Source organism: Manis pentadactyla, chromosome 4 (assembly GCF_030020395.1).
Source record: "Manis pentadactyla isolate mManPen7 chromosome 4, mManPen7.hap1, whole genome shotgun sequence".
Classification (NCBI taxonomy): Eukaryota; Metazoa; Chordata; class Mammalia; order Pholidota; family Manidae; genus Manis; species Manis pentadactyla.
This window is the reverse complement of record NC_080022.1, coordinates 182,986,637-182,999,615: the sequence shown is the minus strand read 5'-3', so window position 1 is coordinate 182,999,615 and position 12,979 is coordinate 182,986,637. Positions and strand designations below refer to the sequence as shown.

Here is a 12,979-nt window from a genome sequence, read left to right as displayed (position 1 = left end):
CCCCCAGAAATGTCCAGGGGTCGCCAGGCCAAGAGAGGGCACTCCTAGGCAGAGGGAGGGCTGTGAGAGGAGCTCTGCCCCCAGCATGGCCCTGCGGCCCCAGATGTGCTGTGTGACCTTCAGCAAGTTCCTTACCGTCCCTGAACTTTACCTTCCTGCTGTTACATGTGGATGGCATGGGGATTTCCTTGCCTCACAGGGAATATTGAGGAGTGAAATACCGTCCCTGGAAATGCTCCGTGAAGGAAAAATGCTCAGTGTCATTTTAATTTCTTTTCCCGGTTGAGATTCGGTCTGCTCTGTGGCCTTAGGAGGCAGGATGGCGAGGGAAGGAGGGAGGGGCAGCACAGAAGCTGGGAGCAGCGGTGTTCCTGCCCCTCCACACTCCCTGCCTTCCCTGCAGCCACCAGCAGAGGACAAGATCAATGGCATCCTCCTGGGCTTCCGGATCCGGTACCGGGAGCTGCTCTATGAGGGACTGAGGGGCTTCACACTGCGTGGCATCCACAACCCAGCAGCCAAGTGGGCAGAGCTTACCTGTGAGTGATGTCCGGTCCACAGAGTGGGGGGGATGGTGGGGGGGCACACACCTCCTTGCCCTGAAGCTCTCGGCTCCCCGGAATCAACCTAACATGAAGCCCTGCTGCCCCCACCCTATGTGTGCCTTTCACCCCCTCCCATTCAGTCACCGAGTATTTATTGAGCACCTACCACATGCCCCCAGACACTGGGGGCACAGTGAACAAGACAGATGGGCTCCCTACCCTCCCAGAGCTTGCAGGATCAAGGAACAGCCTGGCTCTCAAGGAGTAAACTCTGAAATAGCTAAGACAGTTGTGACAGCTGTGGAGGACATATTCCAGGAGAGCCTAAAGCCAGTGTCAGAGCAGCTTACCTGGGATGGCCTCAGCGCCGACACCGATGGATGACTCCGAGTCATACCTGTCCAGAGCAGGGGGAGGCCCCAGCAGTCTGGCCCCCTCTGGTTCCTTGGGGATGTCACCCTTCTGTCATCCTCGGATCCAGCCTGCCACTCGCGGCAGGAAGCAGAGAACCCAGGCTCAGTGGAAATCCCAGAGGGACATGAGGAAGGAATGACCTGGTTGCGCTTTGGGGTCAGGAGGCCGACTTGGGCGGGGTGACAGTGATGGCAGGAAGAGGCAGGGGTCCAGGCAGAGGCTAACGCAGCGACCACGGCGAGAGCACAGGGTCAGAGTCTTGTGGCAGGTGTGGCTGGGCGGGAGATGGCGGGCTGTGGGCTCCTCTACTGATCCGCGGAGGCGGAGGGTCTGGGTACCGGGGCAGGTGGTGGGACCCCCATCACCAGAAGAGGAGACGAGCCACGTAGGATCCTTCTGCTTTGATTCCCCTCCCCAAACTCCCTTAAACCTTTGGTGCCTTGTCTTCTAGTATTAGCAGACAAGAAGGCGATTGAATGCATAGCAGGGGAATATTAATAGGGACATAGCCGATCTAATGGCTTGTGTTATTTTCCTGTTTGTTTGGGATTTTTTTGCAGACGTGCTTGTGGTTGTGGTTTTATGTGCCTGTGTGGAACACAGTCATATTTCCTGGTAGTAAAATGGTTTCTGGTTCATAGGAGGAAGTTAACACCACCACCGTTGCATGGTGGTTCTCCGGGAGCTCCACCTTGGGCCAAGGAGCGAGCTAGGAGGAGAGGGGCCCCCAGAGCTGCCCCCGGGGTGCTGGGCTCCAGGGGGCTCACGGTGCCCTGTGACCTTCAGCCAGCACACATGCAGCAGAGGCCGTGCTGTCCTGGGAGCTGCCTCACCCACACTCCCGCCCTGGCCCCTAACTCTGGTCAGGAATCAGGAGACGCCCTCCCTCCACCCGCGCCGCCAGCCCCCCTCTGTCCTGTCCCGCCCCTGCCGTGGGTTTCTCAGCGTAGGGCAGTATGTGTGTGTGTGTGTGTGTGTGTGTACTAACCTCCTCTGTCTGCTGTCTCCCTCTGGCCCCCTCTGCCCCTGCCCCGCGCCCCGTAGCCATGTACTCCATGCGGAACCTGAGCCGGCCCAGCCTCACGCACTACGAGCTGGACAGTAAGTCTCCTTGCATGGCAGCTCTGAGATCAGGGTGGCGAGTGGGGCCTCTGAGGATGCCTGCCCACAGGCGGAGGGGAGTGCCCACTTCTGGCTGCCTGAAGATGGGATCGCCCTCAATGCATGGGACTTTCCCAAAAAATACAAAAATGCAGAGGTCACCGGGGTACGGACTGGACCAGGAAATGCATGGTCCTGGGCCCCCTCCAGCATGTGGAGTAACAAGGACAGGAAGTGCCTGGTAGGAACTGCTGGGCCTGCTGGTTGGAGGGGCAGGCGGCCACACCACGGCCCCCCACCTAGTCAAAGACATTTTGGGGCACAGTGCTGTCTTCCAGGCCCAGCGCCTGCCCTCCCTGGAGTGAGCAAAGCCCCCATCTCAGCCCCAGGGATGGGGGGTGTTCCTGTGGGTGCCTGGCCCAGCCGTCGGTCTTTCCCTGAAGTCCCAGCCAGAGTTCCCCCAGGGGCCTGAGCCTGGGCCCTGTGGGGTGTGGGGTGGGGGGCGCTCAGTCAGAAGCAGCACGAGTTAGATGCTAAACTGTCCTCCTTCCCCAGCCAGTGGCCCACGCAGGCTGCTTGGCCCGTACATTAGGGTGGCCCCCACTTACATCCTGGGTGAAGGGTAGAACTTGCCCCAGGAAGGGGAGAAGGGGGAAGGGAGCCCAGAGGGAGAGGGGGTCCATTCGTCTACCCCCGAGCAGGGACAGTGACTTCCACCAGGGTGTCAGGGGCCCATTTTCTTGCAGCTGCTCCTTTTTCCCAGCTTCTGTCCAGACATCTCCCCCAAGCATCCCCAAAGTTGGCAAAATGTAGGAATTCTTAGCCCAAAATTCCCATCCAGTAAGCCTCTTCCCTCAGGGCTGAGCCCCTGTGTACCGAGCTGGTGGATGGGGGCCCGGCAGGGCTGGAGCTGGTGGGGAGCGAGTGGCCCAGGACCAGGACGGTTTGGGTTCATGCCGCTTGTCCCAGTGTGAATATCAGCAGTGCCGCTTTCACTCCCCAAAGTGTCCAGGACGGTCACCCTTGGCCAGGAAGCCAACCCGAGTCATGCTGTGTCCTGATTCCCAGGGAGCAGACAGAGCACCCCCTGGCCGCCCTGCCTCTTACCTGCGCTTTCCTGAACCTTCTCCCAGGCACTAGAACCTCAGGGGCATGCCATTCACAGCCCTGCCCCCTGCAAGGACGTGACCTCTGTGTGTTTCTCCCCTCCCCCACTCTCACCCCACAGACCTGAACAAGCACCGGCGATACGAGATCCGGATGAGCGTGTACAACGCCGTGGGCGAGGGGCCCTCCAGCCCCCCACAAGAGGTCTTTGTTGGAGAGGCAGGTGAGCACCACCTGCTCTTCAGACCCAGCGCACCTTTGCCACCCCCAGAAACCCAGCTGCAGGAGATACGGGACCCGGGGACCCCACCCAGCACCCCCACCCAGCCCTCCTCGTCCTCCTCTTCCCCGAAGCCCACCTGCACCACATACTCACGACCCCTCACACCCTCCAGTGCCCACAGCAGCACCCCGCAGCGTGGCCGTCCACAGCGCCACAGCCACACAGCTAGACGTGACGTGGGAGCCACCCCCACTGGAGAACCAGAATGGAGACATTCAGGGCTACAAGGTATGGGGCGCTCCGGCAGGGAAGAGGGTCCAGAGGGTCACAGGGACCCTGTCGGGGGTTGGAAGTGACTTGTGGGTGGTAGGTGAGAGAGGTCCCCAGGGGGACACCTGTTCTCTTGGCTATTCACCCCCAATCCACTGACATTTGTGCAGCTGGAGGAAAACCACATCCATCCTCTCCAGCATTCTAAGGACAGGCTGAGCTCAGATGCAAGAAGCCCAGGCTGTGCCCCGGTTTGTATAATCTCCAGGCAACGCCCCCCACCCCCCGCCACCCCAGCCCTCTAACTCCCATGCCAATATAAGACCCCTCAAAACGGCTATTTGGCTAACCCCAATATAATATTGATGCCAATTGGATGGCCAGTTAACAAAGGACCACAAGCTAGGACTTGAAAGTCTGTTAAAAATTATGTCTAGACTTTAGATGATATTTGTTTATGACAGGATTCAGTTTATCTCTAATATTTTCAGAGCACTTTAAAACTTGATCCTCTTAAAAGCCCTGTAAAGTTGGTAGACTTAAAATGTTTGTCCCTGCTGTGTACATGAGGAGACACGCGGTTTAGGTGGCCCAGCAGTCTCAAAGAGAGCAGGCCTGCCAGCCCTCACCCTGCTGGGTCGGGGCAGAAACACAGGCAACCACCAGAGAAGGTGGCAATAAATGACACACATAATAACAATGTGTCTCCATCGGTTGGAGCCGTTGGGGTGCACAGCCCTCCACCATGTTTGAGGCCTGCCTCCTGGGCCAGTGTCCAGCACCACTCTAATTCCTACTGGCCGTTTGTTGTCCCAGAGCCCAGTGCAATGGAGGGGTGGGGAGTGTGAGAGCTACCTGGGGCCCCTTAACGTACCTGGCTCAGCACCCCCCACTCCACAGGCAGGAACTGTTTCCACAATGGTAAGGGGCTTGCTGGGTCACATGGTTTGTTAATGTAGGCAGCCCCAGGGTAAGTCAGAACCGGTAAAGGAGTCTCTGTCCATCAGGGGTGTGGGCAGGAGGGAGGGGGAATGGCATCTTGCCAAGGAAGCTCTAAAGATGCATGGCACCCTGAGGGTCCTTGGCCAGGAGCGCCAGCTGGGAAAACTAAATATCACACCCCCAGTGTATGCCGCCCAAGGGGAAAACAAGGAGGTGGGGCAGAGCTGGCAGTAATGTGGTAGCCTTTGGACTGTCGGGGTGTGGAAGCCTCTGGTCAGTGTACAGCCCCAGGAAATGTGTGGGTACACAGACACTGTACACCACGTAGCAGATGTCTGGGCTCCAGGAAACATCACCACCAGGGACAGGAACTGGGGCAGTGCAATTGCTGCCTCCCCTACATGTATTAACAAGCACTAACGCCAATGATGTATTAGGTGCACTCTGTTGGTGATGTTAAGGTGAACTGCATTTGGGTCAGAGTGAGCTGTGACGTGTGCACAGGCAGGCATGTCCATGCAGCTACATTCTTCCAGTTACGTGTTTATTGAGCCATTACTTTGTGCCCAGTGGTGTCCTTGGTGCTGGGAATAAAGCAGTGAGCAAAGAGGCATCATCAGCTTAAATGCAAGGCAAAGATGACCAGTGATGTACAAAATAAACAGCACCTCTGGGTGGTGTTACCTGAAGCAGGTTGAGGGGACAGAGAGAGATCTAGGAGATCTGAAAATTTACCAAGGGTTATTAGGAAAGGTCTTAGTGAGAAGGTGACATCTGAGCAAAAATGAAGGATGTGAACCCCATGGATCTGGGAGAACATTCCAGAAAGAGGGGAAGGAAGAGCAGAGGTCCTGGGGTTGGGGGTGCTTGTCATGCACCCACCCAGCAAAGAACCCCATGTGTCCCATGGTGAACGGGGGTCGGCGTGATGGGAGACGGATCCGAGCAGCAACCCGGAGCCCTCTTACAGGCTAGGTGCTCACTCTGAAGGAGATGACAGCCATGGGGGGATGAAGGCAGAGGAGTGACTTGGGTGACATGGCTTTCTGAAGGGTTGTGCTGGCTGCTCTGCTGAGAATAGCCTGAAATGGGGAATGCACAAACCGTGAAGAGGCAGCCGAGTAACCGGGTGAGACGAGGTGGTAGACCAGGCAGTGGCCGTGGCGAGAAGTGTCAGCTCTCCACTTCCATTTGAAGGTACGGCTGGTGGGTTTGATCTTGAGCTCAGTGCAGAGTGTGAGAGGAGAAGCGACGAGAATGTTGGAGCAGCTGGGTGACAGAGCGTCCAGGTACAGAGCAGGCAAGGACAAAAGGTGACAGAAGGAGGCTTGCAGGGAGGAGCTGGAGTCAGCTCGAGACAGCTGTTGGATGTCCGAGGGGCGACACCAAATGGAGCTGGATGTACGTGTCTGGAGTTCAAAAGAGAGGGTCTAAACTGGAGATGTGAATTGTGGAGTTCTCAGCATAGAGCCCAGAGACAGACATGTATAGAGAGCACAAGAAATCTGAAAATGGAGCCCTGGAACCAAAAAAGTGAGTGAAATCTCAGAACCCACTTACAGAGCGTGCTTCCCGAAGGAGGAAGGAGTCCGACGTGCCAGCTACTACTGAGAGCTCAGGCAAGATGCAACGTGGGAAGCAGTTATTCAGGGATTGTCAGGCTACAGCCCACGGGCCACCCCATCACTTGTTTTTATAAATTAGGTTTTATTAAAACCACAGCTATAGCCGTTGGTTTATGAATTGCCTTCACTACATTCAGATTACAACAGCAGAGTTGAATAGTTGCAACAGAGACCGTGTGGCCTGCACAGCCTGCAATATTTATTACCTGGCCCTTTACAGAAAACTGCTGGCCCCTGAATTATAGCATAAATTAGGTCGAGTTCATGGGTGACTCTAACAAGAGTTAGGGATCGGGGATGCCTGCCTGCAGTGGATTCAAGAGAGAATGAGGGGAGGCAGTGAATGCAGACATCGTTTCTGAAGAATTTTGCTTTAAAAGAAGTAGCAAAACGGAATAGGAGCTAGAAAAGAGATGGTCAACAGAGGAAGTTCTAAGGCAGAAGAAATAGCTTGTGTGTGTGCTGACAGAAACGATCCCAGGAAGAGGACAGCTTTGGTGATTCGGGGAAGAAGTGTCAGGGGGTGAAGTCCCGGAGGAGGTGACCAGGACTGGGACTTAGTGCACAGATGTGGGGTAGCCTTTGGGGGAGGTGGCAGTTCTGCCATGGTGGCAGGAGGGAGAAAGGTGTGACATTCTTCCAGTTTGCCAGCCAGTTGCGTGGCATGTGGCATGGACCTGATTTAACCAAGGCTGGAGTTTGCCTATGACAAAGCCAGAAAGGGCACGGAATTAAGAATAGTAGCTGGAAGGTGGTGATTATGATTCACTCCTAACCTGCTCCTGCCTCTGTAAGGTGTTAATTCATTAGCCAACATTCACTGAGCACCACGGTTGTGTCAGGCATGTACCTAGGTGCTGGAGACACAGGGGAGCCAACCAAGACACGGACCTCTGTGGAGCGTGCCTTCTCGCAGACACCTGGCCACCTGTCAGTGTGTACTACAGCTGGGCGGTGTGCCCCCTCCGGGGGCAGCAGTCAGCCCTCTGTGCCATTTGCACAAGCGTCAGTTGATCATCTGACGAAGGTCTGCTGAGGCTGCCCCACTGATGTAAGCGTGGTCCTGGGTCCTGGGCGCCAGTCTTCCCCCTTACCCAAGAAATGACTCCAGCATTGACCCCTCTCTCCATGGACAGGGCATAAAAGCTTTCTGGAATATGTTTCATCTTTTTCATGCCTTGTCCTGACCCTGCGTATTCTTCTAGCCATCAGCCATTTCTCTGGTTGGTTGGTCCCTGTATTTCAGCAGAGATCCTCAGATGAATTGTCTGTACCCACCCCCTGCCCTCCCGGAGTCTCTTGAACCCCCTCCAAGCAGGTTCTCGTTCCTGCTCCCACCCCCACCCCCACAGAAGCGTGTCCCATCCAAGCCGTGATGTTACCCTGTTGCTCACTGGCGGTCAAGGGCAGGCTTCGTCCTACCTGGCTTATTTAGCACCAGCGTTTGACTCAGTGATGTCTCCCTCTTCCTTGAAATGCCTGCTTCTCTCAGCTCTGGTCGCTGGCTGGTGCTCCTCTGTCCGTCTGCTATTCCAGCTCCTCCACCCAAGCACCAGGGCCCCAGGAAGCACTCGCGACCCTTTCTCTATCTAGATGAACTCTCTTCGTATGCACTCACTAAGTACCATTTGTGTGCTGAAAACCCCCAGATTTTTAGGGTGTGCCTTGCCCCTTCCCCATATTCAGCAGGAACTTTGTCTACTCTTGTGACCCTGTGACTGTGAATGGGCGGAGTTAATGAATGAGTGGCTTAATGAATGACTACATCAACTCTCTCCTCTACCCATAGAGGAATCTCTAAAAGGAAAAGAAGGAAAAAGGGAGAGGATATATGAAAGTAGGGATTCGTGGTAACAAGATGTGCCAAGTGTTCACACATGCAGGCAGGTCATTTTTATTAGCTTCCTCCAGGCTAATTCAGCAGCATGCAGAAACCTCTTGGGCCAGCAGGTGGCGCCAAATGCCCTCTAATCCTCCACGTGGCCCGGGCTCCCTGCATAGAAGGTCCTAAAACCAGGCACAAACCTCTGAGCTCCTCTGACTGTGAGTGTTAATGCCGCTCAATGTGAAGTAATTGGAAGCAACGTGGAGCACCAGCTGTGCTCCTGGACTGAAACCTGCAGGCATCTGGCGGCGTCTTTCTCTGCTGCTTGCCTTTCGTCCAGTCCTCACTTTGGTCCAAGGAATTGGGGGTCCTTAACCCCACCTTACAGACAACGAATCTAGCTCAGGGAAGTCCCCTAACCAAATCACATCATTAGCAAACGGTGCACTGGGGTTTAGCCCCAAGCTGGCTTTGCAAATTGTCGTGTGGGTGAATCCCTGGGGGCCTTATCAACCTGTAGATGCTGGTCAAGGGTGGGCCTGACACTGTATCCCTGATGAGCTCCTATGTGCTGTCCCTGCACCCACTGTTAGTTGGGGTGGAATCTTCCTACACCCCTTCTCAGGCCCCTGCAGAACCGAGCTGGTTTACTCATCGGTACTCTGTTCTGGTGGCTGATGTAGGTCCCCCAGGCAGCGCAGTGAGCAGAGACAGGCTCTGTGTCCTCCTGGGGTTTAGATGAGCCGAGGCTGAAGTGTCAGCTGTGCAAAGAGAGGTTCTGAACGGGCTTCTGAAGCAGCTCGTAAATACTCCTATACTGTTTCCTGGGTGGCTCACGCCTGCCGTCCAGGGTGAGTGGATGGTGTGACCCAGGGTGTCTCAGAGACCCTGGGGTAGGAGGGAAGCCGCGTCTCCATCTCACTGCTGAAATCCTCTGGGCCCACAGATTTATTTCTGGGAAGCCCAGCGGTGGAACCTCACAGAACGGGTGAAGACGCTTTTCCTGGCTGAGAACAGCGCGAAGCTCAAGAACCTGACCGGGTACACAGCCTACATGGTCAGCGTGGCAGCCTTCAACGCCGCGGGGGACGGGCCTCGGAGTGCCCCGACCCAGGGCTGGACCCAGCAAGCAGGTGGGGGAGAGAGGCTGCAGGGGGAGGCAGGGAGGTCGCCCGGGGAGTGGAGGGGGGCCCACCTGGTGGTTAGGCTCTGGGGAGCATAAAGGCAGTTGCCTTATCCGGCTGAGATCTGGGCTGGGTCCTCCACAGTGTGAGGGCACAGTTCAAAAACAGGGGCACATGTGAGAGCTCAGAAGAGAGAAGCTGTCCTCAGGAAGCCTTGGAGAGAGCCCCCTGATCTCACCTACCCACCCCCATGTTGCCCCAGTGGCCAGCTTACCGAGGGGCTGGCCAGGCCACACCCCGCCAGCCCAGCTCTGCTCCCTGCCTTGTTCCCGCCTGACTCATATCTGCCCAGCTTTGTTCCCTCCCAGAGTGCTTAGCAAACAGCCTCTGACAGCCCACACGGTGCTGGATGTGGGCAGCACACCAGCGAGGGAGAAGGGCATGGTCCCCACCCTCGGGAGGGAGATCGTAGAGAGCACACACAGGAGTAAACCTCGGGTGGCCGTGTGAGGGATGGCGGGACGGAGGCGGGGGGCATGGGGGGCTGCGGACGGGTTTACCTGCAGAACACCCGCTGAGGGGCTGACATCCGGGCTGAGGTTTGGGTGGGAGGAGGCCAGCTATGGGAGATTCTGGAGGAAGGGTGCTCCAGGCAGAGGGAACAGCAGGTGCAGCGGCCTGGAGGCCAGGGGGGATTAGCAGCAGAGAGAAAACCAGGTGACTCGAAAGAAAATGGGCAGGAGGCAGGTGGTAGAGAGCCTGGGGCCTTGCAGGGAAATTTGGAATTGATTCAAAGTGCAGTGGGGAGTCACAGGTGGGCTTTTAAGGGGACAGGAGCTAGTTTATATTTTTAAAAGATCACTGACTGCTGCGGGGAAGACAGACTGATGGAGAGGAGGGATGGAGGCAGGGAGGCCAGTTAAGAGGCTGGACAGGAGGGCCAGGGCAGAGGAGAGGGCGCTGATAGGAATCCAGCTGGCCCCCTGTGCAGGCCAGGCCTACGCATGCCATCCAGAGCCACTTGCCAGGCGGTATTATATGTGATCCTTCCGGAAGCCCTGGGAATAGGCCAGGCAGATGCTGCCCCCACTTCACAGGGCAAGGATGGCCTGGCAAGTGATGCTTCTTGCTGGGTCCCTGGCCGGTCAGTGAGGGGGCAGAGGCTCGAGTCCAGGATCTGTTTGTCCGGGTTATCTGCACTGCACCAGCCCCCATCCTGTGCCTGCTGTCCACTTCCCTCCTCGTGGATTTGAATACACGCCTTTTATCCTGACCTCTTTCCCAACCTGCTCCTTCTCATTCTGTAAATTACCTTTTCTCTGAAAGAAACTAAGACCCGTGGAGTCACTTCCTAAGTACTGTCCTCTCTGGGGACAAGCCCTGGCTCCAGGGAAACCCTCTCCTCCACTGGCTCTGGAGGGTCTGTGTGCCTGTTGTCCCAGTCGCTCTCTGTCAGTGTCATCGGCCAGATGTGGGCCACCAGGGGCTGGAAGCTTCCGTCAGCAGGACGCAGTGTTCTGTCCCATGATCCTCTAGCTGAGGGAAGGCAGGAAAGGCCCCCTGCGCTCGCCTCCCTCCTTCAAAGACTCCTCGCTGACGCCGCCTCCGGGAGCTGGGACGGAAGCAGGGACCGGATTAGCTGAGGCTCAGTGGGGGGTGATAACAGCCTGGCGGCCATGGCGCTGGAGCCCGTGCGGGGGCTGCTGCTGCTGCGTCCAGGCTTCCTTCCCTTCCCTCTGTCCTCCCCATCACATCCCTCCACCCCCGTGTCTCTGGGGTCATTCCAGGGTTCTCAGGCCAAGAAAGCATCCCTTCAGGAGGGTTTGACTCTCCCTGGCTCTGGCTGCTTGTGACAGCGCCGTCTCTCAGTGACAAGCCCTGCAGACCCAGGGCACAAGAGAAAGGCCACATCCACGGCGGTTCTGGCTTCTAGCTCAGTGCCCACCTAATGTTCTAAGACCAGGACACCCCTTGCCTTCTCCACAAGGGAAGCCGAGAGACAAGCCCCATAAAGCCAGCCATCGCCTGGCCCGGCAGTGACCCTGGGTCACAGGTGCGTCCTGCACTCTTGGCCAGGCCTCTGAGCCCCTCAGCAGGAAGGAATCTGAGTTCTCCAGGCTTTAGGGAAAAGAAAGTTTCCTTTCCTCCCAATTCTTGGATTCTGACACTGGAAAGAGTGCTGACATCGTCGGCGGGGGAGGGGAGGGCGCTCTTGAACCCTGGCAGCCTCTCCTGCCCTGTCCTGGGCAAAGGCCGGCTCTCTTGCTCTTCCAGGGGCCCAGACCCAAATGCCCCTGCTGGTCCCTCAGAGCCAAAGGGCTCTGAACGTCACGGAAGGAGGAAACCAGACCCTTGGCCCTCTCCCCACAGCCCCCAGTGCTCCCAGCTCGGTCAAGTTCAGTGAGCTGACCACGACCTCTGTGAACGTGTCCTGGGAGGCCCCGCGGTTCCCCAACGGAGTCCTGGAGGGCTACCGGCTGGTGTATGAACCCTGCACCCCAGTGGATGGTGAGTCGGCCTCCCTGCACGGCCCCTAAACCCACCCTTTGCAAGGGCCTTCCCTCCCCGAGATGTCCCCTCACTGTCTCTGTGCAGTTGGATGTGGTGAGTGTCCCCTCAGCTTATAAATGGGGCGACAGAGACCTGGGCAAGGGAGGGCCCTTTCCAAGGTGACCCCCAGCAAGCCGGGGGCAACATCAAAACAGCAACCTAACTCCCCAGAGAGGGTCTGTAGATAGATTTCTTCCCTGTCAGTCAGTCATGGAAGTAGGCACAGGAGGAGGGGGCAGTTATAGCATCCCAGGGTGGGCAGGTCTCTGCCGGGTCCGTGAAGATGGGGGAGGCCTGGTGATGCTGTCCTGTGCTTGCCTCCAGAACTTGGGGTCTTGACTTTAGGCCTTTGTGGGGTGAGGAACTCCTTTAAGAATCTGATAGCACCTTGGAGCCCATCCTCAGGAAGAAGCACAAGTTGGGGCCCAGGGGTCACTGCACCCCTGTTTCCTTGGTGACCCTCAGGGTGAGAGCCCTGGTCTGCCACCTGCCTCTCTGACCTGACCCTGCCCACCTGCGTGGCCTTCAGAGCCCTCCCTGCTGCCCCCGTCCCACCCCTTCCTCTGGCCCTGGCTAAGACCCTGGCCCGCTCCCAGGCCAGGCCGTGCTAACCCTCGCCGTGGACGTCAGACACTTCCCAGCTTTCTACCCCACAGCCGATGAGAGTGAGCCCGGGCGAGTCCAGAACTCACTCCTGTTTAGAGAGGCAGGAAGAGCCTTGGGCTGCTGCTTGCCTGGGTCCTGTTCCAGAGCCCAGAGAGGCCTCGAGGGTGTGGCTGGCCAACCAGGCAGTGCCCCCATGGGCAGAGGTGACTGCCTCTGGGGTCACCCCTCGCTCTCACCCCTCCCTGACCACACAGAGCTGGGCCAGAGCAAGGGGTGGAGCCCTGGGAACACCACAGAGGCCAGCGGTTCTGGGTCAGTCCAGTGAACAATGGCCCTCAGTCTCCCCGGCCACCACCTGCATGCCAACAGCTCGCAGTCGGCAAGGCGGCACTGTGTACAGGAGCACTGAGGGGGGCCGGGCCCCAGGAGATGCAGCCGGGTGCCGGGCCAGGAAAGGGGCCTTCCCTCCCACAGGCGGGACAGGATGGGACAGAGGTCACAGGACGAGATACCGGTGGATGGTACAGTGGCCTCCACCTGGCCTCCCTGGGGGGCTGCCCTCCAGTCCCTCTGTCCAGCCGCCCTGCGACAGCCCAGCTAACAGGACTGTCAAGCCCAAGAGCAGCTCCATGATGTTGAACACTGTG

At 57.5% G+C, this 12,979-nt stretch overlaps 1 protein-coding gene across 2 annotated transcripts in view; it reads left to right on the top strand.

Annotated features, from left to right (window-relative positions):
* Window positions 1-12,979, top strand: part of SDK2 (sidekick cell adhesion molecule 2) — a 244,260-nt gene that overhangs the window by 205,958 nt on the left and 25,323 nt on the right. The window contains exons 33-38 of one of the 2 annotated variants that reach the window (XM_036900083.2): window positions 404-539; window positions 2,004-2,060; window positions 3,289-3,390; window positions 3,563-3,678; window positions 8,999-9,185; window positions 11,547-11,684. In XM_036900083.2, the coding sequence (XP_036755978.2) occupies window positions 404-539; window positions 2,004-2,060; window positions 3,289-3,390; window positions 3,563-3,678; window positions 8,999-9,185; window positions 11,547-11,684 (736 nt within the window). The remainder of the gene's footprint in view (window positions 1-403; window positions 540-2,003; window positions 2,061-3,288; window positions 3,391-3,562; window positions 3,679-8,998; window positions 9,186-11,546; window positions 11,685-12,979) is intronic. The other variant, XM_036900084.2, reaches the window with a different exon arrangement.